Below are 27,346 nucleotides of genomic sequence, written 5' to 3'. Positions count from 1 at the left end.
CACCCACACACACACACACACACACACACAAACTCTATGTGACCTTGCCTTCCACTTCCCCTTCCTTTGCTGATTTCATTCATCTATCCACTTTGAGGGAAATGGTTTTAATCACACTGAGGGGGTTACTGTCCATTCACACTGAGGAAGCACAATGTACACACTGAGGAAGCACAATGTACACACTGAGGAAGCACAATGTACACACTGAGGAAGCACAATGTACACACTGAGGAAGCACAATGTACACACTGAGGAAGCACAATGTACACAATGTACACACTGAGGAAGCACAATGTACACACTTAGGAAGCACAATGTACACACTGAGGAAGCACAACGTACACACTCTCTGTCTGTCTCTCTCTCTGTCTCTCTCTCTCTCTCTCTCTGTCTCTCTCTCTGTCTGTCTCTTTCTGTCTATCTGTCTCTCTCTCTCTCTCTGTCTCTCTCTCTCTCTCTCTCTCTCTCTCTGTCTCTCTCTCTCTCTGTCTGTCTCTCTCTCTCTCTCTCTCTCTCGGTGCATGCTGGGAGTTTGGTTGTGTGAGTGAGACGCTGAGCAGGTGCTAATTCGATACTTTCTTTTCTTACTTTATTTAATAATGGGTTTTGATTTAACTTAGTTCATTGGTGACAGTTTGATTTAGTTTACTTTTTGGTGCGTTTGGGTGGATAGTCGGGGTGCTCTTGGGTGTTTTTCTCCTGCCGGTGTCCTGCCGGCCGGCGTCTGACGTCATGGCAAATGGAGACTATACCAAGCTAACGAGGAAGCACGGGATCAAAATATCAGCCGGCTTCCCGTGTAGCGTTGAGGAGATCGGGTTAGCTGTGGGAGACAAGGTCGGACATGGCAGTGTGAAGTCTCTGGCGCGGATGAACGGGGCTGTTGTCATCTTCCTGGACCAGGTGGAGCGGGTGCACCGCGTCATCGAGACAGGTATTACGGTGAGCGGAGTGTTTGTGCAGGTGATGCCACTCACTCTGCCCGCAACCAAAGTGGTAATATCTAATGTCCCTCCGTTCATAACCGATGAGTTTCTCAGCAGAGAACTATCCAGACACGGGAAAGTTGTTTCCCCGGTAAAAAAGATTCTGTCTGGATGTAAATCTCAGTTGCTGAAGCACGTAGTGTCTCACCGAAGACAGCTGTACATGATACTGAATAACCGAGATGCGGAGCTCAACCTCCGCTTCCACGTTAAAGTAGATGATTATGAATACGTGTTATTTGCAACTTCATCGGTTATGAAATGTTTTGGTTGCGGGGAGGAGGGACACACCGCGAGAGCCTGTCCGAAGCGCGGGGGTCCAGCTCCGCCTGGTCCTGGAGGAGCGGCTGCCGCTCCCCCGGCGGGGGGCTCTTCGCCGGGAGAGGCCGCGGCTTAGGAGGAGGGCTCTCCGCTGGGGCGGCCGGTGGCCGCTCCACGCGCCGCGCCGGGACGCGCAGCTGCTGTGTCCAGCTTTGTACACGGGATAGGTGGTGTTAATTCACTTGGTGTGGTGGAAAAAAATGGGGAAAAAAAACAAAAAAAACAGGGAGAGGAAGTGCAGGGGGTGTCAGGTGGTATGGGAGGAGAAGAGGTAGAGGAGATAGGTGGTGTAGAGGAGATGGGTGGTGGGGAAGAGGTAGGTGGTACAGAGGAGGTTGGTGAGATGAGAGTAGAAGATTTAAAGGAGGTAAGTGATGTAGCAAAAGAGGGGGGGGATGCAGAGGAGGTGAGTGTAGTAGGAGTAGGAGAGGTAAAGGAGGCAAGTGAGGCAGAGGAGGTGAGTGAGGTAAGGACAGAAGAGGAAAAGGAAGCGGGCGATGTAGTTGAGGAAATGGGTGGTGTAGAAGGAGAGAGGACAGGAAAAATACAGGTTCCGTGGAGTGAGCAGGTAGAAGAGGCAGAGATGGAGGAAGAGGTTAAAAAAACAAAACCTGCCACAAAACGGAAAAAGAAAAGTCTGAGTGCATCCAGTGATGCCAAGAATAGTAAAGTCGGGGAGGAAGGACAGACAGGCAGGAAGCAGGGACAGGCAGAAGACAGTGCTAGTGAAGAGGAGTGTGTGTCAGACAGCAGCGACATCCCTGGTTTTACTCTGACCAACAGCCAGAAAACAAAAATGTACTCAGTTGAAATGTTGAAAGTTTTCCTCCAACACACAAAAAACCAACACGGAGTAAAAGTGGAGGATTATTTTCCGGATTTACTCGTTTTTATTAGCTCAAGCAGATTCCATATGAACCAAAAAGAGTCTGGCCTCATTGAGCAGGAGGTTTATAGATTTAAAAAAACTGGTGCTTAAAGTAAAAAAACAAATAAACAGTGATGATGGGGGTCTTAATTAATTTATTTGTTTTTATTTTTTCTTATTTTAACATGTCAGCCATGGATACTTTTAAAGTGGGTGTTTTAAATGTGAACGGAGCCAGAGTTTTTAAAAAAAGGACACAAATTTATGAAACTGCAAAATTAAAACACATTGATGTCCTTTTTTTACAGGAGACGCACAGCGACGGCTCTAACGAGATAGACTGGAGGAGGGAGTGGGAAGGGGAAGTCATTTTAAGCCACAACACATCTCTTAGTGGAGGAGTGGGCTTCCTCTTCTCCAAATCTTTTACTCCAGTCTCACTGGAGGTCGAGCATTTTATCGAGGGGAGGTTGCTTTTAGTAAAAGCCCGGTTTGACCTTTTTAATGCTGTTTTTATAAATGTGTATGCCCCAACAATCGGTGCAGAGAGGAAGTTGTTTTTACAAAAAATTAATGATGTTTTAAATAGCTGTGCCTCGGAGGATTTTTTATTCTTGGGGGGGGATTTTAACTGTACAGAAAATGCTTTTTTAGATCGGAACCACGCAGAGCCGCATCCAGCGTCCCAGCATGTTCTGAGGCAGCTGGTCCGCTCTCATGGTCTGGTGGATGTATGGAGGAGGATGAACGCAGAGGCTAAACAATACACATGGTCCCACTGCAGAGGGAATAGGATTTCCTCTGCCAGGTTAGATCGTATTTATTGTTTTAAACATCATTTTAACATTTTTAAAATGTGTAATATTATACCTGTTGGTTTTACCGATCACTCTTTGCTTTTATGTAATGTTTTTATAAGAAATGTGTTGCCAAGAAGCGCATACTGGCACTTTAACTCAGTTTTAACATTTGATAAAAATTTTAGAGAAGCTTTTATTTATTTCTGGAGTGTTTTTAGGCAAAGGAAGAGTGATTTTAACAGTCTTAGGCAGTGGTGGGACCATGGTAAGACTGAAATTAAAATGCTTTGTCAGCAGCACACCCTCAATGTCACACATGACATCACCAGATCTATGAAAGACCTGGAGGGTGATATAGTGGAACTAGAACAAATAAGTGAGTCCACAGGAGATCGAGGATATATTGAAATCCTCAAAGTAAAAAAAATGGCATTAGCCGACCTGCTAGACGTTAAAGTCCAGGGCGCACTGGTCCGGTCCCGGTTCCAAAACGCCACCGAAATGGATGCTCCATCCAGTTTCTTCTTCGGCCTGGAGAAGAAGAACGGACAGAAGAGGGTAATCCACTCACTGCTCTCAGTCACAGGGCAAGAGATAACGGAACCAAGCCAGATCAGAACACGGGCTGTGAGTTTTTATTCCTCCCTATACTCGAGTGAGTACGAGGGGGAGGAAACGTTTTTAGAGGGGTTTTTAGGGGGACTACCTCAGGTAGCAGAGCAAACCAACTCACAGCTGGAGGGGCCGTTGACCACACGGGAGCTACAGGCTGCTCTGCAAAAAATGCAAGGACGGCGGGCTCCCGGCATCGACGGCCTCACTGTTGAGTTTTTTAAAGCATATTGGGACATTTTAGCAACAGATCTTTTAGATGTTTTTAACGAGAGTCTGGCCTCTGGTTCCATGCCGATGTCCTGCCGCAGGGCCGTGATAACGCTCCTGCCCAAGAAAGGAAACCTACAGGACATCGGAAACTGGCGCCCTGTGTCTTTGCTGTGTGTGGATTACAAGCTTCTGTCCAAAGCTCTGGCCACCAGGCTGGGGGGGGCTATGGAGCAGGTCATCCACCGGGACCAGACCTACTGTGTGCCCGGCAGGTCCATGGTAGACAATGTCTACCTAATTCGAGATGTTTTGGAGGTCTCCAGCTCATTGGGCTTTGATACTGGTCTGATTTCTCTAGACCAGGAAAAGGCTTTTGACCGCGTTGAACACAACTTCCTCTGGAAAGTAATGGAGAAGTTTGGGTTCAGCGCTGGTTTCATAGGCAAGATCAAGGTGTTGTACAGTGAAGTTGAGAGTGTGCTGAAGTTTAATGGTACTCTGTGTGCTCCTTTTAGAGTGTGTAGAGGGGTCCGGCAGGGCTGTGCTCTGTCGGGGATGCTCTATGCGCTCTCCCTGGAACCTCTCCTCTGCAAAATACGCTCCAGCCTACAAGGTCTGGTTTTACCTGGTTTTAATAGCAGATTTGTTTTATCTGCATACGCAGATGATATTATTGTTTTTATTAAAAGCCAGAGAGATGCGGACATTTTAACAGATATAGTAGATAGTTTTAGTGTAACATCGGCAGCGAAGGTAAATTGGAAGAAAAGTGAGGCCCTCGCTGTCGGGGAGTGGCGTGGCGGTCTCCCAGTTCTTCCCCAGAGCCTCACCTGGAGAAATGACGGCCTGAAATATCTCGGAGTATTTGTAGGAAAAGAAATTATTGTCCAGAAGAACTGGGAGAACGTCACAGAAAAGATTCAGGGAAAGCTTTCCAAGTGGAAGTGGCTGCTCCCTCAGATGTCTTTTAAAGGTAGGGTTTTGGTTTTAAACAACCTTGTAGCATCCCAATTGTGGCACCGTCTGACCTGTGTAGACCCTCCCTCTGGCCTTTTAGCAAAACTGCAGAAAGAAATGGTAGATTTTTTTTGGGATGGTCTACACTGGGTGCCACAGGGGGTGCTGTTTTTATCCAGAGAGGAGGGGGGACAGGGCCTTGTCCACCTGGCCAGCCGAACAGCCACTTTTAGACTTCAGTTTTTACAAAAATATCTTACCGGCCCAGCTGATTTGGTGTGGAGAGATGTGACCAGCTGCATTCTCAGACGTGTAAATAACCTGGGGCTGGATGCTGCTCTGTTTTTAACTGATTCTAATTTTTTAAAGTTAAATGGGCTGCCTCCATTTTATCAGGGTGTTTTTAAGTCTTGGGCCCTTTTTAATCATAAAAGGTGTCCAATGTCGGACTCTCTGCACTGGTTGTTGAAGGAGCCTTTGATTTACAGAGCCAGGCTGGACGTCAGCAGCAGCAGCACACCCAGCCTGATGGTGGCGCTCTGCAGGTCCAGAACCCTGTGCCTGCAGCAACTGGTGGATGCAGTGGGGCCGGCGCTGAGTGATGCCCGAGCCCTGGGCTTGCTGCTGGGTCTGACCTCCGTTCGAGTGGCTGAGAGGATTCTGGAGCTGTGGAGCCAGAGGCTATCGGGGAAGGAGAAGATAATAATAAAAGACTACAGTGACGGGAAGGCTTCTCCAGACCCAGCAGACCCTTTTCCAGAGATCAACCTGAGCCCAGGGCTGGGAGAACTGACCGGTCCCCTGCTCAAGGTCATTAACCCGGCAGGACTGACGCTGCACAGAGCCGACAAAAAGACTCTATACATGAACTGTGTCAAAAGCATCCACAAGAAAGGCCTGTGCAGCAGACCCTCCACTGTGTGGAGCAACAGACTGGGTTCAGGAAGTGGACCAAGCCCACAGTGGGGGTCTTTTTACAAACCTCCCCTCAAAAAGCGGACAGCCGACCTCCAGTGGAGGATTTTACATGGTGCCGTCGCTTGTAACGCTTTTATCGCCGTTATTAATCCCGCTGTTTTTAACAAATGCCCTTTCTGCAACCTACGTGAGACTGTATTCCATGTTTTTACTGAGTGTAAGAGACTCACAGAGTTCTTCTCTCTTTTAACATTTGTTTTTAGTCTTTTTAACGTAGTTTTTACCGAGAGTGTTTTTATCATGGGAGCTGCCTACAAAAAAGACAACAAAGAAAAGTGGCAGCTCCTAAATTTCCTCTCGGTAGAGGCAAAAATGGCCATGTACATTAGCAGGAAAAACAGAGTTGAGAACAGAGAGGGGCAGGAGGCCAAGACAGTGTGGCTGTGCAATATCAGGGCAAGACTCTGGCTCGATTTTAGGTTTCACAAACATACCGGGGATCTCGACACTTTTAAAGAACGTTGGTGTTTTAAAAATATTATCTGCAGTGTGAACAATGAATGTTTACACTTTGCACAGGTTTTTATTGGATAATTGTTATATATTTATAGAGTTGTTATTTATAAATGTATATTTTTTGATATGATAATATGATTTTTCGTTACACTTTATTAGTAAACTGTTTGTTTTAAGAATATGTAAATAAAGTGTTTTTGAAAAATCAAAAAAATCTCTGTCTCTCTGTCTCTCTCTTTCTCCTCTCTCTCTCTCTGTCTCTCTCTTTCTCCTCTCTCTCTCTCTGTCTCTCTCTGTCTCTCTCTCTCTCTCTCTCTGTCTCTCTCTGTCTCCTCTCTGTCTCTCTCTGTCTCTCTGTCTCTCTCTGTCTCTCTCTGTCTCCTCTCTGTCTCTCTCTGTCTCTCTCTGTCTCTGTCTCTCTCTGTCTCTCTCTGTCTCTCTGTCTCTCTCTCGTCTCTCTCTCTCTCTCTGTCTCTCTGTCTCTCTTCTCTCTCTGTCTCTCTGTCTCTCTCTCTCTCTCTCCTCTCTCTCTCTGTCTCTCTGTCTCTCTCTCTCTCTCTGTCTCTCTCTCTCTGTCTGTCTCTCTCTCTGTCTCTGTCTCTCTCTCTCTGTCTCCTCTCTGTCTCTCTCTGTCTCTCTCTCTCTCTCTGTCTCTCTCTGTCTCTCTGTCTCTCTGTCTCTCTCTGTCTCTCTGTCTCTCTCTGTCTCTCTGTCTCTCTCTGTCTCTCTGTCTCTCTCTCTGTCTCTCTCTGTCTCTCTGTCTCTCTCTCTCTGTCTCTCTGTCTCTCTCTGTCTCTCTGTCTCTCTCTCTCTCTCTGTCTCTCTCTCTCTGTCTCTCTCTGTCTCTCTGTCTCTCTCTGTCTCTCTGTCTCTCTGTCTCTCTGTCTCTCTCTGTCTCTCTCTTTCACCCACTTTCTCGCTCTGCGGCTTTTATATCAATTAAAAAGCACAAAGAAAAAGAATAACCCTTTCACAGCACTAGTATATAGTGATGACTACAGCTGACAGAGTGTAACCACTTACCCGTCTGGGTAAGACGGGTAAAAATGTGCAAATGATTTTCCTTTTATTGTGATTTTAAAGTACAAATGTGCACATGTGCAGCAGGAATGCACAGATTGAGACAGAAACATGAAGATATCAATATGAAATGATGGAGGGACTTCAGTTCCCCGCTGCCAACACTGGTTGGTGGTTAACTGAAAGGAAACGCTTCACCTCCAACACCCCCACACCCCGCCATGACCAATTCAACCGCCAACTGTGTGTATCCGTGAAGTTAAGTGTGTGCTAACAATGTGTTTAGTGGCGCTCTGTCAGCAGCTAGTTCAGTGTGTGTCTTTAGGCTAAATGAAGGTCTGTCAGTGAATAAAGAAACTGCAGTTTGGCCTTTTAATAACCTGCTTCAGTTACTGTGATGGAGGAGTCCGTGCGCTCTGCTGCGGTCAACCTGCAGCTGCCAGGAGGACGATGAAACCCGAGCTTGACTCACAGGAGAAGGACTTGTTGACACACTGATGACAAATGTTTCCTTAGTAAATGCCACGGTGCAAATGAACCTTTCAGTACTTTGTATTTAGTGGCTGCAGTTTATCTGATGATGATTTCTGCTCCAAACGGCACCTGTGACGTTCCCACTCTGTTATTTCCTTGATGGCTTTTCTTCTAACTTCAAATGTTCGGCGCTCTTTAGCTTTGAGCGTGCAATGAAGCATTTCTGCAACTCCGATCACAATACTATTGTTCTCTTCGGTGAGCGTGCGGACCCTTTTATGGCCGTACACCTAATTGTTCTTTGGACTCTAATCCCCTGCTCTGCATACTTCAGTGAGTTGTTTATATGTTTTTTGAGTTCACTCCTCTATAAAATATATTTTTCCCATTATCGAGGGACATTCCTGTTTTGTTTTTTTTTATAATAGGAGATGCAGTGCCAGCGGTGCCAAACAGGCGGAGGCAGCGAGCTCCAGATACCAATAAAAGACCTTCTTACTTAATGTCTCTCTGCTTTTATTTCACCACAGGCCACAGTTTACTCCAACCCTGTAAAAAAAGACTGTGGCTGCAAAACATCTAAATAAAAATGACAGCCAGGCTTAAAGTGGAAGCCTGAAAATCACAAGAAGGAGTCAATTATTGTTAAATGTGTGGGGAGGGAAACACATTAAAACCTTGCATCTCAATAGTCAACTCAGTTGGAACTAAAGAAAGACAAAAGCTCAGTTTGCAGAGCGACATCTTTTGTTTTGAACGTTTCAGCTGACTGGATATTACGAAGGTAAAAAGGGGAGACAGCACAGGTGAAGAGATATCAGCATGAAACTTCCCCAGCTGATTATCTACATTAAGACAATTCTTTTTTTGTATTACAAGTTTCCTATAATGTTATGTTTATATATGCAAATGTGGAATTATCTTTTATTAAATGTGCTCATTTGCATACATTTGCAGAGCAGAAATCTGAAGCCAGGTTAAAAAATGTTTTTATTTTACATATTAGAGTCAAAAGTTCTTACAGAGGGAATTATATATATATATATATATATATATATATATATATATATATATATATATATATATATATATCCATAAATCAGAAGATACTGTCAACATAAAATAAATACATTTTCTCCATGTTTTTAGGAATTAAATGTTATATAATCATTCATGATCAAACCCCTCAGTAAGAACCTGAAGTAGAGATTGTTTTTGAAGATATATATTGTAATATTTCATACATTTAGCAAACGTACTAATATATATCACCAGGAAACTTCCCCAGTTGAGAAGTTATATTAAGAAATGATTTGGGAATTAGTGTCTTGCTCAAAGGCACTTCAGGGACGGATCCATTAGCTGCTGCAGAGATCGAATCTGTGACCTTTTCTTTATGGCTTCTTTCTTCCCCCTCAGGCCACCCGCAGGGAAACACACTCCTGCTTCAGGGACGTGAACTTGTCGTTCAACAGCGGCGTGCATAGTGCGCGCGTAGTTCATCAGAGGATACTCTCAGTTCAACAGGGCATCTACAAACACCTTTAAATGATTTCCTGGGAAAATATTAAAAGCTTTCGCAGACATCTGGCAGAGATTTGCGAGAGATATGTAAAAGGGTTCTTCTGCTGCTGTTACCAAGAAGGTTCCTCAAAGATGTTTTACTTTGTGCAAAAAACTCAAAATGTCCCTCGTACATAAAAGTGCATCTTTGATCTGTGGATGTGAGTCAGTAAATCAGTTTGACTTTAGAAGCTAAATGGAGACATGACATTGAACACTTAACTCAAAGTCAAAGCCACACTGCAGTGTGCACTGTTGACCTATGGAGCTAATACACTGCAATATATACATACATACATATATATATATATATATATATATATATATATATATATGTATGTATATTTATTGAATAGAACGAGTGTTTTACATTTATATTGTATTTTTTGTTTAAAGAAAATCATACAATTGCTCTTGATGTTTTAGATGCAATATTTAAATGTATATGTGTAAATAAATCATTTTCTTAATTCGATGTAATCTCCAAACAATGGACAATAAAAGATTGAAGAAGCGTTGCCTGGTCAGCGACGTTCAGATGGACATACCTTTGCGTGAACAACATGGACGCCTCGTGTCGGATGTGTTAGTGTAATGTGTAATGTGTAGTGTAATGTGTAGTGTAATGTAACGTGTAGTGTAATGTGTAATGTGTAGTGTAACGTGTAGTGTAATGTGTAATGTGTAGTGTAACGTGTAGTGTAATGTAACGTGTAGTGTAACGTGTAATGTGTAGTGTAATGTGTAGTGTAATGTGTAGTGTAATGTAACGTGTAGTGTAATGTGTAATGTGTAGTGTAATGTGTAGTGTAATGTAACGTGTAGTGTAATGTGTAATGTGTAGTGTAATGTGTAGTGTAATGTAACGTGTAGTGTAATGTGTAATGTGTAGTGTAATGTAACGTGTAGTGTAATGTGTAATGTGTAGTGTAATGTGTAGTGTAATGTGTAGTGTAATGTAACGTGTAGTGTAATGTGTAATGTGTAGTGTAATGTGTAGTGTAATGTAACGTGTAGTGTAATGTGTAATGTGTAGTGTAATGTAACGTGTAGTGTAATGTGTAATGTGTAGTGTAATGTAACGTGTAGTGTAATGTGTAGTGTAATGTAACGTGTAGTGTAATGTGTAATGTGTAGTGTAACGTGTAGTGTAATGTAACGTGTAGTGTAACGTGTAGTGTAATGTGTAATGTGTAGTGTAACGTGTAGTGTAATGTAACGTGTAGTGTAACGTGTAGTGTAATGTAACGTGTAGTGTAATGTGTAATGTGTAGTGTAACGTGTAGTGTAATGTGTAGTGTAATGTAACGTGTAGTGTAATGTAACGTGTAGTGTAATGTGTAATGTGTAGTGTAACGTGTAGTGTAATGTAACGTGTAGTGTAATGTGTAATGTGTAGTGTAACGTGTAGTGTAATGTAACGTGTAGTGTAACGTGTAGTGTAATGTAACGTGTAGTGTAACGTGTAGTGTAATGTGTAATGTGTAGTGTAACGTGTAGTGTAATGTAACGTGTAGTGTAACGTGTAGTGTAATGTGTAATGTGTAGTGTAACGTGTAGTGTAATGTAACGTGTAGTGTAACGTGTAGTGTAATGTGTTAGTGGTGCAATGCTTGATAAATTTACAGTGCATCGAGTCCTCGGGACACAACAACAGTCGAGTTAAACTCAGGTTATAATTCCACTTATATTCATGTGTGTTGAAACTAAAATCAGCAAATTGAACAAATAAAATCCCAATTCTGAAAACTGTTTTTACAAAACATTATACAAACCAAATGTTAAATAACATAATTTATAATAATTATGAATGAAACATGCAACCTGAAAAAGAAAGCAGTAAAAAAGCTGAAAGTCCTAGAATAAAATATGTTGGAGGAAGGAAGACGATGAGCATCTCTCGTGCTCAGATGGTAAGAAAGAGGTGACACACACACACGCGCGCGCACGCACACGCACACACACACACACACACACACACACACACACACACACACACGCGTGAGAGCTTGGATAAAGATGTGTGTACATTTGAAAGAAGTTCGGGATGATTCATCCAACATGTTTTGTTAATCTGGCCCAACAGGAAGGATTACGATCAACCAAAGAGGTTTAGTTGCTTGATACATGAACATCTATCTATAACTACACGACCTCTTCATCTTCCACGTGTAGATCCCAGACTGTCTATCCGTCTCCTCACCCAAACAGGCACAACACATCAATTGCACACGCACAGTAAGCTATAATCAAACTCTAAACTCTGTTACGCTGCTCTCCAGCTGTGTATCCTCCTCTCAGGGTATTCAAATTAAGTTTCATCGTCTACCCAATTTAATAGGATTATCACAAAAAAAAATTGCCCAGTACAGGCAAAGAAAACAAACAAGGATAATAAAAGGAGGAGACTGAACAACAATAGATGGAGTCAGGAGGAGGGGGCTAAAGATCAAGCTGACAATATGGAAGCACTTAGGCCCAGAGAGCGCACCCCATAAAGGGTTAAAGATGGCTGCGGGATAAGTGCAGCTCGTTTATCGCAAATTTGACAGTGGTAGTTAAATGGTGAGTTTTCCCTCCAAGCTGCCAGTCTGGGGAAGCAGACGAGGCTCTCTGCTCTCCTCACCTCCAGTCTTTCCAACGTGCTTTGTTGTTTACGGTCGGCTGTCTCCTCATCTTAGCCCCGTGAAAGAGAAAAGGGGATTTTTATGTCTTGTCTCACCTTTATACTAATCTTTTTTCATCGCTGCTCTGGGTCTGCTTATATTCTCCGCTTCATCTCCATTCATCCCATCCTCTTTTAAACCCCCTGTCTTTTCCCCCTTTTGTCTTTTTCTGTCCTTCGCCGTGGAAATAAATCTCCAACCTGCCACCGCTGGAGTCCTTGCAGATGTCCGCAGCCTGGCGCTGAAGCGGGCGCTTGCCAGCAGCCAGATGCATTTGCAACTCTTTGCCATTGTGATATCGTTGCTATGTGAGGTGATCAAGATGGGGTCCGGCGCCGTGCAGAAGCAAAGTGGTGAGTACACAAGGAAGCAACCTTTAAAGACCACTTTGGGGTTGAAGTCTTCCTGCAGTCACTTGTTGAACACTGTCTTCAGTGTCTTCGTGGGAACTGATTCTTTACATTATGCTAAATACAAAAACACGCAGAAATGGTCATTATAAAATATAGTTATTTAACAGTTATATATATATACACAAATAAATAAGTATAACTTTAATATTGAGTATAACATTTTAGAGGGTTTTTTATATGTAATACATTTTAAATTAGAATTACAAAATGTATTTTTATAATTTACCACATGGTTACATTATATATATAATGTATATATATATATATATATATATATATATATATATATATATATATATATATATATATATATATATATATACATTATATATATATATATATATATAATGTATATATATATATATATTAATACAGCAGGTGTTTGTAAAAAGCGCTGAAGTTGATGAAATATTTAAAAAATAACACATTACATGAAGTCTCAGTGCAGGATGTCTCTTCACTAATGTTACAACTTAAAAATGACAAAAGAAACTAAAATATGGATCATTTATCTGATGTAAAATGTAAAGTTCTGGTGCCTCGCTCAGTAGCTGTTCAACAAGACATTTGACATGAAAATAATATTCTGCCATTAAAAGCAGCTTTTCCATCCATTGCTACACATCCAGAATTCAAAGCCTCTCCAGGACAAGTTGAATAGATCATCTCTATAATCTAGATGTATTTATGTGTTTATGTACAGTGTGTGTCTCACAGTTATCAGGGTGTGTGTTGTCACTGCTTGTAAAGCTCTGCGCTAGCAGAGATTCCACAGCGGTTGGAAACTCTCCCCAAAACCAAATTTGTGGCTTTTGAAAATCCCCCCCGATTGAAAACAGTCCTGACCACAGCCTCACAGGTATGTGGGGACCCTCGTGCTCACTGCTGTCTGGCATTTCCTCAGGAATTTGGGACTAATAGAGGGGGATCCGGTCTCAGTTACACCATCATTTTCTGGCTTCCACACTGCCCCCGTAAGCCAAGCACAGAGGAGGCGTTAGATAATGATGAGGGGGGCTGAGTGGTGCCTTCAGGTACCACTGACTCCTTCAAGGTAACAGTTTGTGACAGCAAGATTACACACTTTCAAATATTGCAGGTCAATTACCAGAAAAGAAAACATAAAGCACAACTTCAACTCGATGCAAGAGTTTAGCAGAAACTGGCAGCCTCCTTTCTAATAATAATAATAATAATAAAACTTTTATAACCTGTTGTAAAAGTCTAATATCTGCTTGAAAAAATATTTAATAATTGACAAAAATCAAAATAATTAGCTGGTTCAAAAGTAAATAACTTTATGGATATCCTAGAATTCAATGTGCAATATATATCATCGATATCATCGTGTAAAAAACTGCTGATTTAAATATCTTTCATGCATCGTCTTCAGGCAATGCATGTAAACAATTATATTTATAGATATAAGATAGAAACATTTTGAGCACGACTCTGTAAAGTCATATGAAAACACAATATTACTTAAAATGCTACAGAAAGACTTGAGTCTTGGTTTGATGCTAATAGTTTAGAACACTTTGAATTTAAACCTTATTTTAGGTCTGACGGGTCAAATGCTGGCTGTGGGCGCGACAGGTTGACCTGCTGTCACAATTCATCTCTTCACACCAGAGGGATTGACGTTGACATTTTATTCTTCCCTCCCCCTCATACCCCTTTTTCCTCTCCTTCACTTCCCCCTCGTACCCTCCTCACACCCCCTCTCCCACCTTTTCTCCCGCTGTCACATCTGGATTTGGTTCTTTTAGCTGTTAAAACTCTCACACACTCACACACACACACACACACACACACACACACACACACACACACACACACACACACACACACACACACACACACACACACACACACACACACACACACACACACACTGTTCTGAGAACTGAAAAGCATTGCGGTGTTGCAGAGGTGGAGAATTGAACTGTAAAAGTCGGGAGGTTGAAGCCATTATTTTGTCCATTAGTGTTCCTGTAAGGTTGCTGTAATTGTGAGCACCTGTGACTGTTTTTCAGAGGGAGTGAGACTGATCAACTGTTCAGATAAAATGTTTCCCCGGCTGCGTGTCCAGTTCCAAACGCTGGCAGTCTGATCCGCACGACTCTTATTACACAACTCGATGAATCAAAACGTAAACGTGACTCTGTACCAACAATTATAACGCACAGTAGTGGGAGAAGTATTCAGATATTTACCTTTAAAGGTAGAAAAAACATCTTAAAAAGTCTTGTATGCATTAAGAAGAAGTATTATCATCAGCTAAATGTACTTAAAGTAAAAGTAATCTTTATGCAGAAAGGCTCCTTTACATTTATTTAATTAGTTTATTACTAACACGTACACGTAACAGGATTGTAATGTTGTAATTCATCAATGTGGAGCCAGTTTCAGGTACTTTGTATACGATAATGAGAGTATTACTGCATCTTAACATATATTGTTATTATGGAAGGATGCAGTAAAAGTAGAATATCTGAAGTATAAAGTAGCAGAAACTGTAAACACTCAACCGAAGTACAAGTATGTAAAACGTTTACTTAAGTACAGCCTTTGAGTAAATGCACGTAGTGTGTTAATACATTACTCAAATCTCATTTTGAAATTGATTGAAAATGATCATTTGTTTTGCAGCCTTTGGCAGTGTGTGTGAAGTGTGTGTGTGAAGTGTGAAGTGTGTGTTTGTTCAGCAGCTCAGAGGGATTGCTGTCCAAACACCAGGAGCAAAGTTTCCTTTGGTTTTCCACCAGACCCTCTCCTGTTTGCTGCTCTGTCTGCAAACACACCGAGCTGCATCTCTGCAGAAGCCGAAGACTGAAAGCAGCTTAATGCACTCGTTGGAGAAAACCATCATTCAAAGTCTGCGGTGTGAGAATGAAGCTGTAACTCCAGCGTCTGTGACTTCCCTCCGTCACGTGCTGAGAAATGTGTGAAGCAACATCTTCAAGCCCAACTGCTTTCAATTGTCTGGGTATCCACACGTGGGTCATTAGGGACTGCACATCTTGTGTTATTTTAACACGTCACCCCAACTGGCACGTTTTTCTTGTTAATGTACACATTGTGGTGCATTGTGGGTGTTTTGGCACCATCTCCAGAAGCGGCGGCTGCTGTATGTTGCCGTGAAATCACACCCTAAAACCGAATTCTTGCTATTTCTACTAGTGAGGCTTAATGCTTAATAGCGTGATATAAATGGACTTTTGGTCAACGACATTAATTCAGAAACAAGCAACATTCAAACCGTAACATTTATATTTGAATAAACGTCTTTAAAATCATATGATCATATGTGTGAAGTGAGCCCTGCCAGGTCCATCAATGCACAGGACATCCGCATGCTGTGTCACTAAAACTCAAGATATTAAGAGTAAATATCAGGACAGTAAAACTAGAAGAAGCTGTAATAAGATTTGACCATTTACAATACTTTGTCTTGGATCTTAAATTCTGCATTTCTCCACCAAAACCAGTGAAAAAATACGTTTCATCAGCCTTTATTCAAAACCATCTTTCTTTATACCTTCAGCACATTATGTGAAGTCAGTTTCGGGGTGGAATGCCCCTTTTAAAACACTAGCATGTTTCCCTGAAACCCCAGCGGACCTTGTTACACCTGGTGCTTGTTAAAACCCCAGTGCAATCCCATGCAAGGTCAAAGGTCAACGTTTTACGCTACCTAAACCTGCCGCGCCTCTAAAAGTCCGTTAAGCCTGCAGATCGATAACATGTGTGTAGAGAAATGTTTCTCAGACGATAAGTCGAGACCTCAAAGTGACGAGTAAATCTTCTGTTCTTCTCATCTCTATTCTTGAACTATTAATAGCTCTGCTCAACTCTTCTCAAACTTTCTAGAAAACGTATCTTTAACATGTGCGAGGTCAAAGGTCAATGTTAAGTGCAGCACAACATGTTTGACAAGAGAATCACTTCAAATGTGAGTTTGGAGGCTCAGCGAGAGTCCTGACGTGTTCTCGACTTCTTCACTTATTGTTTGTCTCCGTCTCTGGTGCGTTGGTGTTTCTGTAATTACGTGATGATCTTAGTTCTTGTTTTTGCTGTCGATTACACGTCTGAAGAGTTTCTGAAGGCGTGTCCGAAAACACGGACCAGCTTCTTCACAGTTTACATTTCTAGACCGATTACGTCAGAACTGGCCGAAAGCGCCTGTCCGAGTTCAAAGGCTCGTCTAAGTGTAGCGAGGGGTGCAGCTTGTTTTTGCCAGAATATGGAAATGTTTTTGTTGCCATCACTTTCCCATAATCCACTGCAGCTGCGACGTACACATGACTTGCAAACTGGAGTTGTTGCACTGACTGTTTGTTATGTTTGTCAGATCATCAGATCAGATCAGCCCAAAGCAGTGACACCTTTAATTGCAATTACTCAAGTTTGATTATAGTGTGTATTTACGTTGAAAGGAGCCAGTTGAGGTGGTTCATCTAGTAAGGAGCCACCTGGACGCCTCCCTAGGGAGGTGTTCCAGGCACGTCCAGCTGGGAGGAGACCCCGGGGAAGACCCAGGACTCGGTGGAGAGATTATATCCCTCACTGGGAACGCCTCGGCCCCCCAGTCGGAGCTGGAGGATGTGGCCCGGAGAAGGGAAGATTGGGGTTCCTTACTGGAGCTGCTGCCCCCGTGACCCGACCCCAAGAAAAAAGCTTGGACTCATTGTTAGTAACGGGACATTAAAGATAAATGGAAGTTATTAATCGCCATCAACCATTTGTCCACCAAGCGTCACATTCATTGTTACATTAGTGTGTTAAGATAATGCAGGAGGTACATGTTAGTGTTCAAAAGAGGTATTCTAAAGTTACATAATGTGCTGAAGGGAATCTGCTGAAAAAAACATCATTACATCATGGATGTGATGTGATGTTCTTGTGGCTGCGTTGCATTCTGGTCCGTCGGGGCTTCTGTTGGTGGAGAAGATGCGCTCCCTGTGTGATTGATGGACTGCAAAATGGCAACTCTTAAAAGAATCCGTTGCTCTTTGAAAGCTCATGTCAGTGCTACACAACTCAGACACACATTTATTCATCTGATGAATTAGGACTACATGTCCACCCGGGAGCTTCTGGGGGAAACGTGCTGGGAGAATGAGCTGCTAAACTGAAGTAACCGGGGTTAAGTGCTCGGTTAAAAGGCTTTTCAGCAGCTGTTGTTTTTTAAAGTGCAGTTTCATCAGGATTCCTCTTGATAAATTCCTTTAAAATACTTCTAATCCCTAAAAAACATCTGATGTCAATTTCTACAATCAGACATGATGCATGAGATCCTCCCAATGTGCACCAGCAGGACTGCCTGCAGCACTAACACACAGATAAAGGAACAGTCTGTACCTATTTCATTTACACACAGATGGCACAGGTTAGCGCTGCCATGTCTTCTAAATAATGTATGTGTTACATTTTCTTAGAATTTACGAATCTGTGAGTAGCAAAAAAAATATGATTTGTCCTGACAAGTTTATTGAAAAAACTTTACATTTTCAAAGAGATAAGCTTCACTTGTAAATGTAAATGTCAGTACTCTCCTGTAGGATTACTGTATCCCCTTATACATCAGTGGTTTAACACAAAATCAAACAATCCCTTTATATTTCTTTATCCTCTTCATATTTGCATTTGAGACATCAAATCAAATGTATTTATATAGCCCAATATCACAAATTATACATTCGTCTCAGTGTGCTTTACAGACTGTACAGGATACGACACCCTCTGTCCTTAGACCCTCTGTCCTCAGACCCTCTGTCCTTAGACCCTCTGTCCTCAGACCCTCTGTCCTCAGACCCTCTGTCCTAGACCCTCTGTCCTTAGACCCTCTGTCCTTAGACCCTGTCCTCAGACCCTCTGTCCTTAGACCCTCTGTCCTCAGACCCTCTGTCATTAGACCCTCTGTCCTAGACCCTCTGTTCCTCAGACCCTCTGTCCTTAGACCCTCTGTCCTTAGACCCTGTCCTCAGACCCTCTGTCCTTAGACCCTCTGTCCTCAGACCCTCTGTCATTAGACCCTCTGTCCTTAGACCCTCTGTCCTCAGACCCTCTGTCCTTAGACCCTCTGTCCTTAGACCCTCTGTCTTTAGACCCTCTGTCCTTAGACCCTCTGTCTTTAGACCCTCTGTCTTTAGACCCTCTGTCCTTAGACCCTCTGTCCTCAGACCCTCTGTCCTTAGACCCTCTGTCCTTAGACCCTCTGTCTTTAGACCCTCTGTCCTTAGACCCTCTGTCCTCAGACCCTCTGTCCTTAGACCCTCTGTCATTAGACCCTCTGTCCTCAGACCCTCTGTCCTCAGACCCTCTGTCCTTAGACCCTCTGTCCTTAGACCCTCTGTCCTCAGACCCTCTGTCCTTAGACCCTCTGTCCTTAGACCCTCTGTCCTCAGACCCTCTGTCCTTAGACCCTCGCATCGCACAAGGAAAAAACTTCCTAAAAGAAACCCCATAATTAAAGGGGAAAATGTTAGAAACCTCAGGGAGAGACTGAGGAGGGATCCCTCTCCCAGGACGCACAGACGTGCAATAGATGTCGTGTGTACAGGATAAACAACATAGTACAAATACAACATTTGACAGAAATGATGTTGTGTTGGAAAAGAGAAAGTTTGGATGAATCCAGGAAAATGTCAAAAAGGCTTCCCTGGTGTCCAGCAGGTACCAGGGCAGCAGGCGCAGCCACGATTCATGATCCTGACTGTAAACTTTATCAGTGGCAACCTGCCACATGAGACACAGAAACTCCGGGGATGATACCCCGGATGATGAGTTAGTAACATACATTTACCTAAATGTATACAGATAGAGAGGGAGAAGAAGAGAGGGAGGGGAGGAGAGAGGAAGAGAAGGAAGAGAGCAGGGAGGTGTCCCCCGGCAGTCTAAGCCTATAGCAGCATAACTAGGGGCTGATCCAGGGCAAACCTGAGCCAGCCCTAACTATAAGCTTCATCAAAAAGGAAAGTCTTATCATATGCACATTTGAATATATTCACATTATTAACAATCTTGAACATTCATCCTTTATATTCCATTTTCTAATCCTTATTTTTCTTTCTTTTTGCACATCCTTAAGAGACACAATACATAGCAGTCACTTCTTGTCCACTTATTGAACCGAATAGTTTTCCTTCTTTCAAATCATGTTCAGCCTCAGTTCAGCCCCCTTATCCGCATCTCATTGGAAGCATTCCTACTTTGTCTGTTGAGTCTTGGGAGCAGACTCCGGCGCTTGCTGTTATAATGTAATAAGACTTACTCTGGCTTAGTAAACCTAACTGTAATGCTACCAAGACGTGTGAAATATATCGCCAGAGAATCAGGACTGAACTCACTTCAGGTGCCAGAAGATCTCAGGTCGTATCCTCAGTGTGTTCCATGGGTTTTATATCACAAGTTTGTAAAGAAACATGAATACATGCTGAGATACAGGACCAATAGACCTACAAGATATATACTGGAAACCTCATTATTTGAGCAAAATTAATGAGTTTCCTATAATTTAATTTATTATAATTTCAGTGACCTGGTTGTTCTTTTACATCAGGGGACATAGTACTGGATAGTTTTGGCCAACATAGATGTTTGCACAGAACAGAAAATGGCGGATTCAACAACAGGAAATGGAATTTAAAAAGGGCAACTTATTTGACAATGAAAGAAGAAATTAGAAATGTACAGTATATCTCAAAAGTGAGTACACCCTTTAGATTTTTGCAAATATTCTGTTATATCCTTTCAGGGGATAACATTATCCTACTGAAACTTTGATATAACTTAAAGTAGTCAGTGTGCTGCTTGAATAACAGTATAGATTTATTGTCCTTTGAAAATTACTCAGTACACAGCTGTTAATGTCTAAACAGCTGGCAACAAAAGTGAGTACACCCCATAGTGAACATGTCCTAATTGTGCCCAATGATGTTGTTTTCCCGCCCTGGTGTCATGTGACTCGTTAGTGTTACAAGGATTCAGGTGTAAATGATAAGCAGGGCTGTTAAATTTGGTGTTTTGGGCACAATTCTCTCTGAATGCTGGACAACATGGCACCTCATGGCAAGGAACTCTCTGAGCGGCTGAAAAAAAGGATTATTGCGCTTCACAAAGATGGCCTTGGCTATAAGAAGATTGCCAACACCATGAAAATGAGTTGCAGCACAGTGGCTAAGATCATACAGCGGTTTTCCAGGACAGGTTCCACTCGGAACAGGCCTCGCCAGGGTCGACCAAAGAAGTTGAGTCCACGTGCTCAGCGTCATATCCAGAGGTTGGTTTCCAAAAATAGACGTGCGAGTGCTTCCAGCATTGCTGCAGAGGTTGCAGAAGTGGGATGTCAGCCTGTCAGTGCCCAGACCATACGCCGCACACTGCATCAAATTGGTTTGTATGGCGGTCGCCCCAGACAGAAGCCCCTTCTGAAACCGATGCATAAGAAAGCCCGCAAACAGTTTGCTGAAGACAATGAATCCAAGAACATGAGTTACTGGAACCATGTCCTGTGGTCTGATGAGACCAAAATAAACCTGTTTGGGTCAGATGGTGTCCGGCGTGTGTGGCGGCACCCTGGTGAGGAGTACCAAGACAAATGTGTTTTGCCTACAGTCAAGCATGGTGGTGGCAGCATCATGGTCTGGGGCTGCATGAGTGCTGCCGGCACTGGGGAGCTGCATTTCATTGAGGGACACATGAATTCCAATATATACTGTGACATCCTGCAGCAGAGCATGATCCCCTCTCTTCGGAAACTGGGCCGTAGGGCAGTTTTCCAACATGATAATGACCCTAAACACACCTCCAAGATGACAACGGCCTTGCTGAAGAAGCTGAAGGTTAAGGTGATGGACTGGCCAAGTATGTCTCCAGACCTAAACCCAATTGAGCACATGTGGGGCATCCTCAAGAGGAAGGTGGAGGAGTGCAAGGTGTCCAACATCCGTGCGCTCCGTGATGTCGTCGTGGAGGAGTGGAAGAAGATTCCAGAAGCAACCTGTGCAGCTCTGGTGAATTCCATGCCCAGGAGGGTTAAAGCAGTGCTAGATAACAATGGTGGTCACACAAAATATTGACACTTTGGGCACAATTTAGACATGTTCACTATGGGGTGTACTCACTTTTGTTGCCAGCTGTTTAGACATTAACAGCTGTGTACTGAGTAATTTTCAAAGGACAATAAATCTATACTGTTATTCAAGCAGCACACTGACTACTTTAAGTTATATCAAAGTTTCAGTAGGATAATGTTATCCCCTGAAAGGATATAACAGAATATTTGCAAAAATCTAAAGGGTGTACTCACTTTTGAGATATACTGTATATGCATGGCTTTTATTTTGGTAGAATAGAAAACAAACCTTCGTAACATATAATGATAAACAAATACTTCTGTTTGATGTAGATTCATGATTTAATGTCTCGAATGAAGATTACTCCACCTTCTAATCCCCTTTTAAAACGTTGTATATAAAGACACCTGCTCTTACACACCAAGAAAATCATTCTTTAAATAATCATAAATAGCTGTATCGATTAAAACACTTAGTTAGTGGTTTCTATATACAAGAAGTACAGACTTAGGATTTGCATTTGGTTTGGTTTGACTAGCTGCACAGTATCCAGAGTCAACAGGTAACAGAGGTATAGATAGGAATGTATTCTCTCTGTATCTTGTGGATTTGTCTCCTTTCCTTCCTTCTTGCTCTCCTTTCCTGATCCTCTCCGTTGTCTCACAGCTCACAGAGAGACATCAGAGGACTGTCGGAGCTGCCTGGAGTGTTCCCGTGATAACGGCTGCGTGCGTTGCCCCGAGCGACTCTTCCTGTTCCTGCAGAGGGATGGGATGTCCCACCATGGAACTTGTCTCCACGCCTGCCCCGCTGGACACTATGGACAGAGAGGGAAGGACATCAACCGCTGCATGAGTATGTTTTTAAGGGTTTGTGACCTGCAGACGTGTCTCTGATATTAAGTCTCACTCACATGACTCATCCGTCTAGAGGCCGGTAATAGTGAGGAAAGAATTCCCAACAACAGACAACATTGTGCCTATAAAATGGAAAACAAACGCACTAGTGCAGAGTTCATCGAGTCCCATCCACTAACAAATGTATTTGACTCAAAGCGTCGTCACAAAGAGTTTCTTTATCGCAGACAGAAAGTGCAGACTAATTACTCATGACTACACTACCCTACAAGTCAGGTGCAAAATTCACGTACGACTCTGTACTGATACTTCTTTCACTCTATTTTATTCTATTTAATTATTGTGTACTCACCACTTTACTTTCTTGTTGTTTTTTTGATCGCGTTTCAGAGATGGAGAGAAATTATTGCGAATAGTTTAGCTTCTGCTGACCGCAGCCTCTCAGGGATATTTGATTTATTGATTGCTACATTACCCACCAGCTTTAAGTGGAGATCAGGCTGACTAAAACAAACTGTAGTTTATTTTCTGAATTCAGCTGAATTCTTCACGGGATGTGTGAATGTCTCCCTCCTCTCAGAGTGCCGCTCTTTGGACTGTGAGCACTGTTTCAGCCGGGACTTCTGTACCAAATGTAAGTCCGGCTTCCACCTGTACAAAGGCAAGTGTCTGTCCCGCTGCCCAGCAGGAACCTTCTCCCACCAGACAGACTGTCTTGGTAAGTAAAGTAGTTCTACAATTACAATTTCAATATTTGAAGAACTTACTTTAAACAAATACAAGTAATCCGACAGCAACATCTGATGAATCCGGTGTGTGTGTGTGTGTGTGTGTGTGTGTGTGTGAGAAATCTATTAAAAGCATTTATATTCACCTAATCCCATTTACACCGACGGGCTGCACTGGAGCACCAAATGTAGATTAATCCGCCGCTAAAAATAGTCCCTAACAAAGGCACTGTTTCCTCCTACAAAACAGTCATTTCCAGCCCTTATGGTTGAATGTTGAATAAAAGTATAAGTCTATTATACCAGTGCATATGTAAATATACGTATTCTTTAGAACGCTGTCACCCAAATAACCTCCTTACATCACACAGTTTACAACCTTTAGTGACTTGTTTCCTATTTTAATTGCTGTTTCAAGTTACTGTCTGTTATAAAGCGGGTGAAGTAAAAGTGCATTGAACCTCAGCGAGCTATTGCATTCAGATCCGCTCCACAATGGACGCATGGATGAAGGTAATCTAAGAGGCTTAATGAACAGCAGACATGCGTCTCTGGCTCTGTGCTCACTTCTCTGCAGGGTTTCACGTGTGAAGCTTTGAGTATTTGTTGGTTGTGTTTTCTTAATCTTGCATCAAGATGATTTTAGTCGCTGAACAAGAAAACAAATCATTTTCAAAAACTTTCACATGGATCAAATCATTGTTCTCAAAGAAGCGACATTATTCAATTTAAGGAATATTATCACATTAAATACGAGCAAGCAGCGTAATGACACCAAGCTACAAGTTCTGTCTTTGGGTCATTTTGTCTTGAAATATTTAAAAGCTTCTTCTGAGAACTGATTCCGATCTTCGTCTGTTTCTGTGGACTTGCATGTGCTCCATTTATTTCTCTTTATCTCTCAGATTTGTTCTTTTCTAATATGGAGCCAAACTTTCAATGCAACACATGATTCACATTAAAAGTCTTCAGTGAAGTTTCAGAATTTATCTTCATATCTTCGTAAGTAAGATATATTGTTGGGATTCCCCCTCTGCTCTCCACCTGCACCACCTGCACCACCTGCACCACCTGCAGCTACTGTTATTCCTTTGCATCGTGACCACATCTGCTTTTTATGTCGACGTTTCATGTCCGACTGTTGGTACACACCTCAAGCAACTCCAGAAAAGACTCATTGGAAATCTATTCATTTTATACCCAAACTCTGATAATGATAATGATGATTACCAGGACATGTTGTCCCAACTTGGCCGACGCTGCTGCTTTTTCCATTGTGGGCCGCGTGGAAAAACTTGCGGCGATTGATTTTGTGGGTGACATCACTCATCAGCAACCAGTCACTACAAGTATTAACGCTTCATCTGGCATTCATCTATCTTAAATGATAGCAATGTGGTTGCCAGGGGTCTGAAGACAACATAGTCTTAATATATTGTTAGTACTCCAAAGGTTATTGTTGTAAAGTATTGATTTATTTTAATTATCAGAGTGCTTGCATTTCTCTAATAGAAGAGCACATCCAGCCAAGACATTACAGTTAGAAGGGAAGTTCTTTCGGCACTCTTATGGTACGTGTTTGGACGTAAGTGGCCACGCAGCTTCCCAGCACTGGACGCTTGATGGGCGTGCCACTAGGCATCAGGCACTGGACCCCGAATGCTTCCACTTGTGTTATCCACTGTCCACTGTTATCCCTCATTACGAAACTAGTTCAATGAAATGTGTTTCTGAAATCATTTGAGGCGAGAAATAATCCATGCAGTTGCCGAATCATCATTTTAGATCGACTACGGTCAATTTCAAGGTTTTTCAGGATTTGCATGAAGTAAGTGAAGTCTTTCAAAGCGGCGCTACAAGAATGCACTGCTGGGCTTCTTACATAGATCATGAATGTGAAGCGTCAAAACGACGGATCCTGTGGACATGTATCATTAGGCTGAGAGAAGAAAAGTGCAAGTTAAGTATTTATTTAGTCAGACATATAATAGTTAAGAACACTCAGAACTTTCCTCCTCACTAGATCGTCAAAGTGTCTGAAGAACTTATCTTCATCTTTGAGAGCACCTTCAGGTTCCCTGGATTCATCACATGTGAAACTGGTTGACTACTTGGCTTCTGCAATCCTCTTTTTGTCTTCTTTTCAGATATGCGGCTTTGGAAAGTAAACTCAAATGAATAAATAAAAATGCTTTTATCTGACCTTGAAAACTCCTAATCCTCTTCTCTCTTAGAGGACTGTCTGCTGGCTCCATTGGGAAACTGGAGCGACTGGAGCGTCTGTCTCCGTGACGGCGTCACATGCGGCTTCAGATGGGGCAAGCAGACCAGGACGCGGGGTGCCGAGCAGTCCGGCAGAACGCCTGAAGAGAAAGCAGCATCACTTTGTCCGTCCCACAGCGAGACGCAGAGGTGCAGGATGAAGAAAAAGTGTTCTACAGGTGAGAAGGGAAGAAAGGAGGTAGATTACAGGTGCAAACAGTCGCTGCAACAAGCGCCTGGAAGATTTAATTGTCATTTATATATACGTTCTAAATCAACCACAAACAAAGTGCAGCAGAATCTGGCTGCTTCTTCTTTATTACGCTGGACTGAGAACATCTGTTAATTCTCTTCGTTGTTTGGCGTTATGTGACGTGTTGACACACGATTTATAACGCCTTGTGGGAGAGATTAGACCTTCATGTGCTACTTCTAGTTAACACTTGAAGGCTGATGTAAACAGTTTTCCTTTTGGTAGCAGTGGTGGCTTACTTACTTTTAATCTTTTCTGTTGTTTTGATGAAGACAGTGTCAAAGTTTCAGGGTTCCTGATCGATGACGGAGGTCTAATGTACCTGAATGAGTCAACTGAGTCAGAATGCACTCTGTATGGATAACATCATGGACATGTCCAAATCAAACTTGAGCAAACAACAACACATTGTTCTTTCAAGGGTTGTTTCATAAACTACTGCCAGTTCAGCCTGACTTCAATACATCAAGCTTCTTTACAGTCATGGTATCAAGAAGTTCACTTTTATAAAGCAAGCTCTGGCCGACAGTCTGTTGCCTTTTTGTTGACTCATCCGTCACAAACTCCTCCTGACTGTCGTTCTAGAACACCTCCCCTGACGTCTTCACTCCTGTCATAGTTAAACGTATCCTCATACATCGGTTCTGATATCCTTCAAAACGCTATTTGGTCATTTGTCATGTCCAGCAACACGATCTATCAGTGCGCCTGCGCAAGCCCCTGCATTGCAGAACCTTGCGATTGTGTTTTGGGTTTGAATACATAGGCTACCGAAATGTCGTAATTTACATACAGAACTTATAAACGAAACTTATGTAACAAATAATCAACTTCAGGTTGACTTTGTTGCTCTTTTTACTACGTCACCTGTCCTAATTCTAGAGTAAGTAGTTTATACAAATAGATTTTGTGGATTATATACGAATTACAGTGCATTACTTTCCGTAGGTATAAGTACAAACAGCGTACGAGAACAGCCGGCATAGTTTCCTGAAGTGATCGATTGTCGTTTTTCTTGGGTGGACAGTCTCGATGCATCCTTTGGATCTTGTCGTAGTGCTGTTAACAGACTCTATGATCCTATATGTGCTGCTGCTGGCAGGGAATGTTGCAGGAAATGTAGAGTTAACTTGTTTTTGTTGCGATTTTGTGTTTGAATCATTACAACACAGTTTGGGAGCTTTTGTTTATGGCAAATGAAATATGACACAAACATGGTACAAACCAAAGTTTCTGATGACGGCATGCGTTGGAACAAGTGAAAGGTTGTTGGGAGGAAACCACTTTCAAACTGTTTATCTGTTTTATTCAAAATGAAAAACTGAATAAATCCCACATGGGGTGATTTATGAAAGAAGTCAGAATATTATGGAAAAAGTGATGATAATTTTGAAAAGCAGCATTTCTAACAAGAACTGAGCTAGAGGACACCAATCACACTGTTTTCCCATTCCTGTAAAGTCAAACCAGGAAACTTATTGATATTTCTTCCTAATTACGTTGTTGGAGTGGCATCTCAGAGTTTAATCCTGTGCAAACATCCTCACAGACGCATTTACAGACCCTCACTGAGGCTTCCTGCCCTGAGCCCCGGAAAAAAAAAGTTCCAGATGGAAACAGAAGGGAATGAAGTATGAAGATGAAAACGATAACAGACTGTATGTCCACCTCGCTCGGCTCCGCGTGGCTAAAAAAGGGCTTGTTTTTCTTTATGTCGGCTGCTCCGCTGCAAGATAACATCTAAAAACATCACGCCACCTCAGCTTCATCAGAAGGTTATGCTTTTACACTGCTTCCATCCAAGGATATCCAGCCTCAGAGGAGTGCAGGGCGTAA

At 42.5% G+C, this 27,346-nt stretch overlaps 1 protein-coding gene across 1 annotated transcript in view; it reads left to right on the top strand.

The window, feature by feature from the left end:
* Positions 1-25,874, top strand: part of rspo4 (R-spondin 4) — a 37,576-nt gene extending 11,702 nt beyond the window's left edge. Inside the window, exons 2-5 of the mRNA XM_029430745.1 lie at positions 21,992-22,265; positions 22,848-22,985; positions 25,230-25,436; positions 25,783-25,874. Coding sequence (XP_029286605.1) covers positions 21,992-22,265; positions 22,848-22,985; positions 25,230-25,436; positions 25,783-25,874 — 711 coding nt within the window. The remainder of the gene's footprint in view (positions 1-21,991; positions 22,266-22,847; positions 22,986-25,229; positions 25,437-25,782) is intronic.
* Positions 25,875-27,346: the final 1,472 nt, after the last annotated feature.

This window comes from Cottoperca gobio, chromosome 5 (genome assembly GCF_900634415.1).
Source record: "Cottoperca gobio chromosome 5, fCotGob3.1, whole genome shotgun sequence".
NCBI classification, from domain to species: domain Eukaryota; kingdom Metazoa; phylum Chordata; class Actinopteri; order Perciformes; family Bovichtidae; genus Cottoperca; species Cottoperca gobio.
This window is presented reverse-complemented; position numbering and strand designations above follow the sequence as displayed.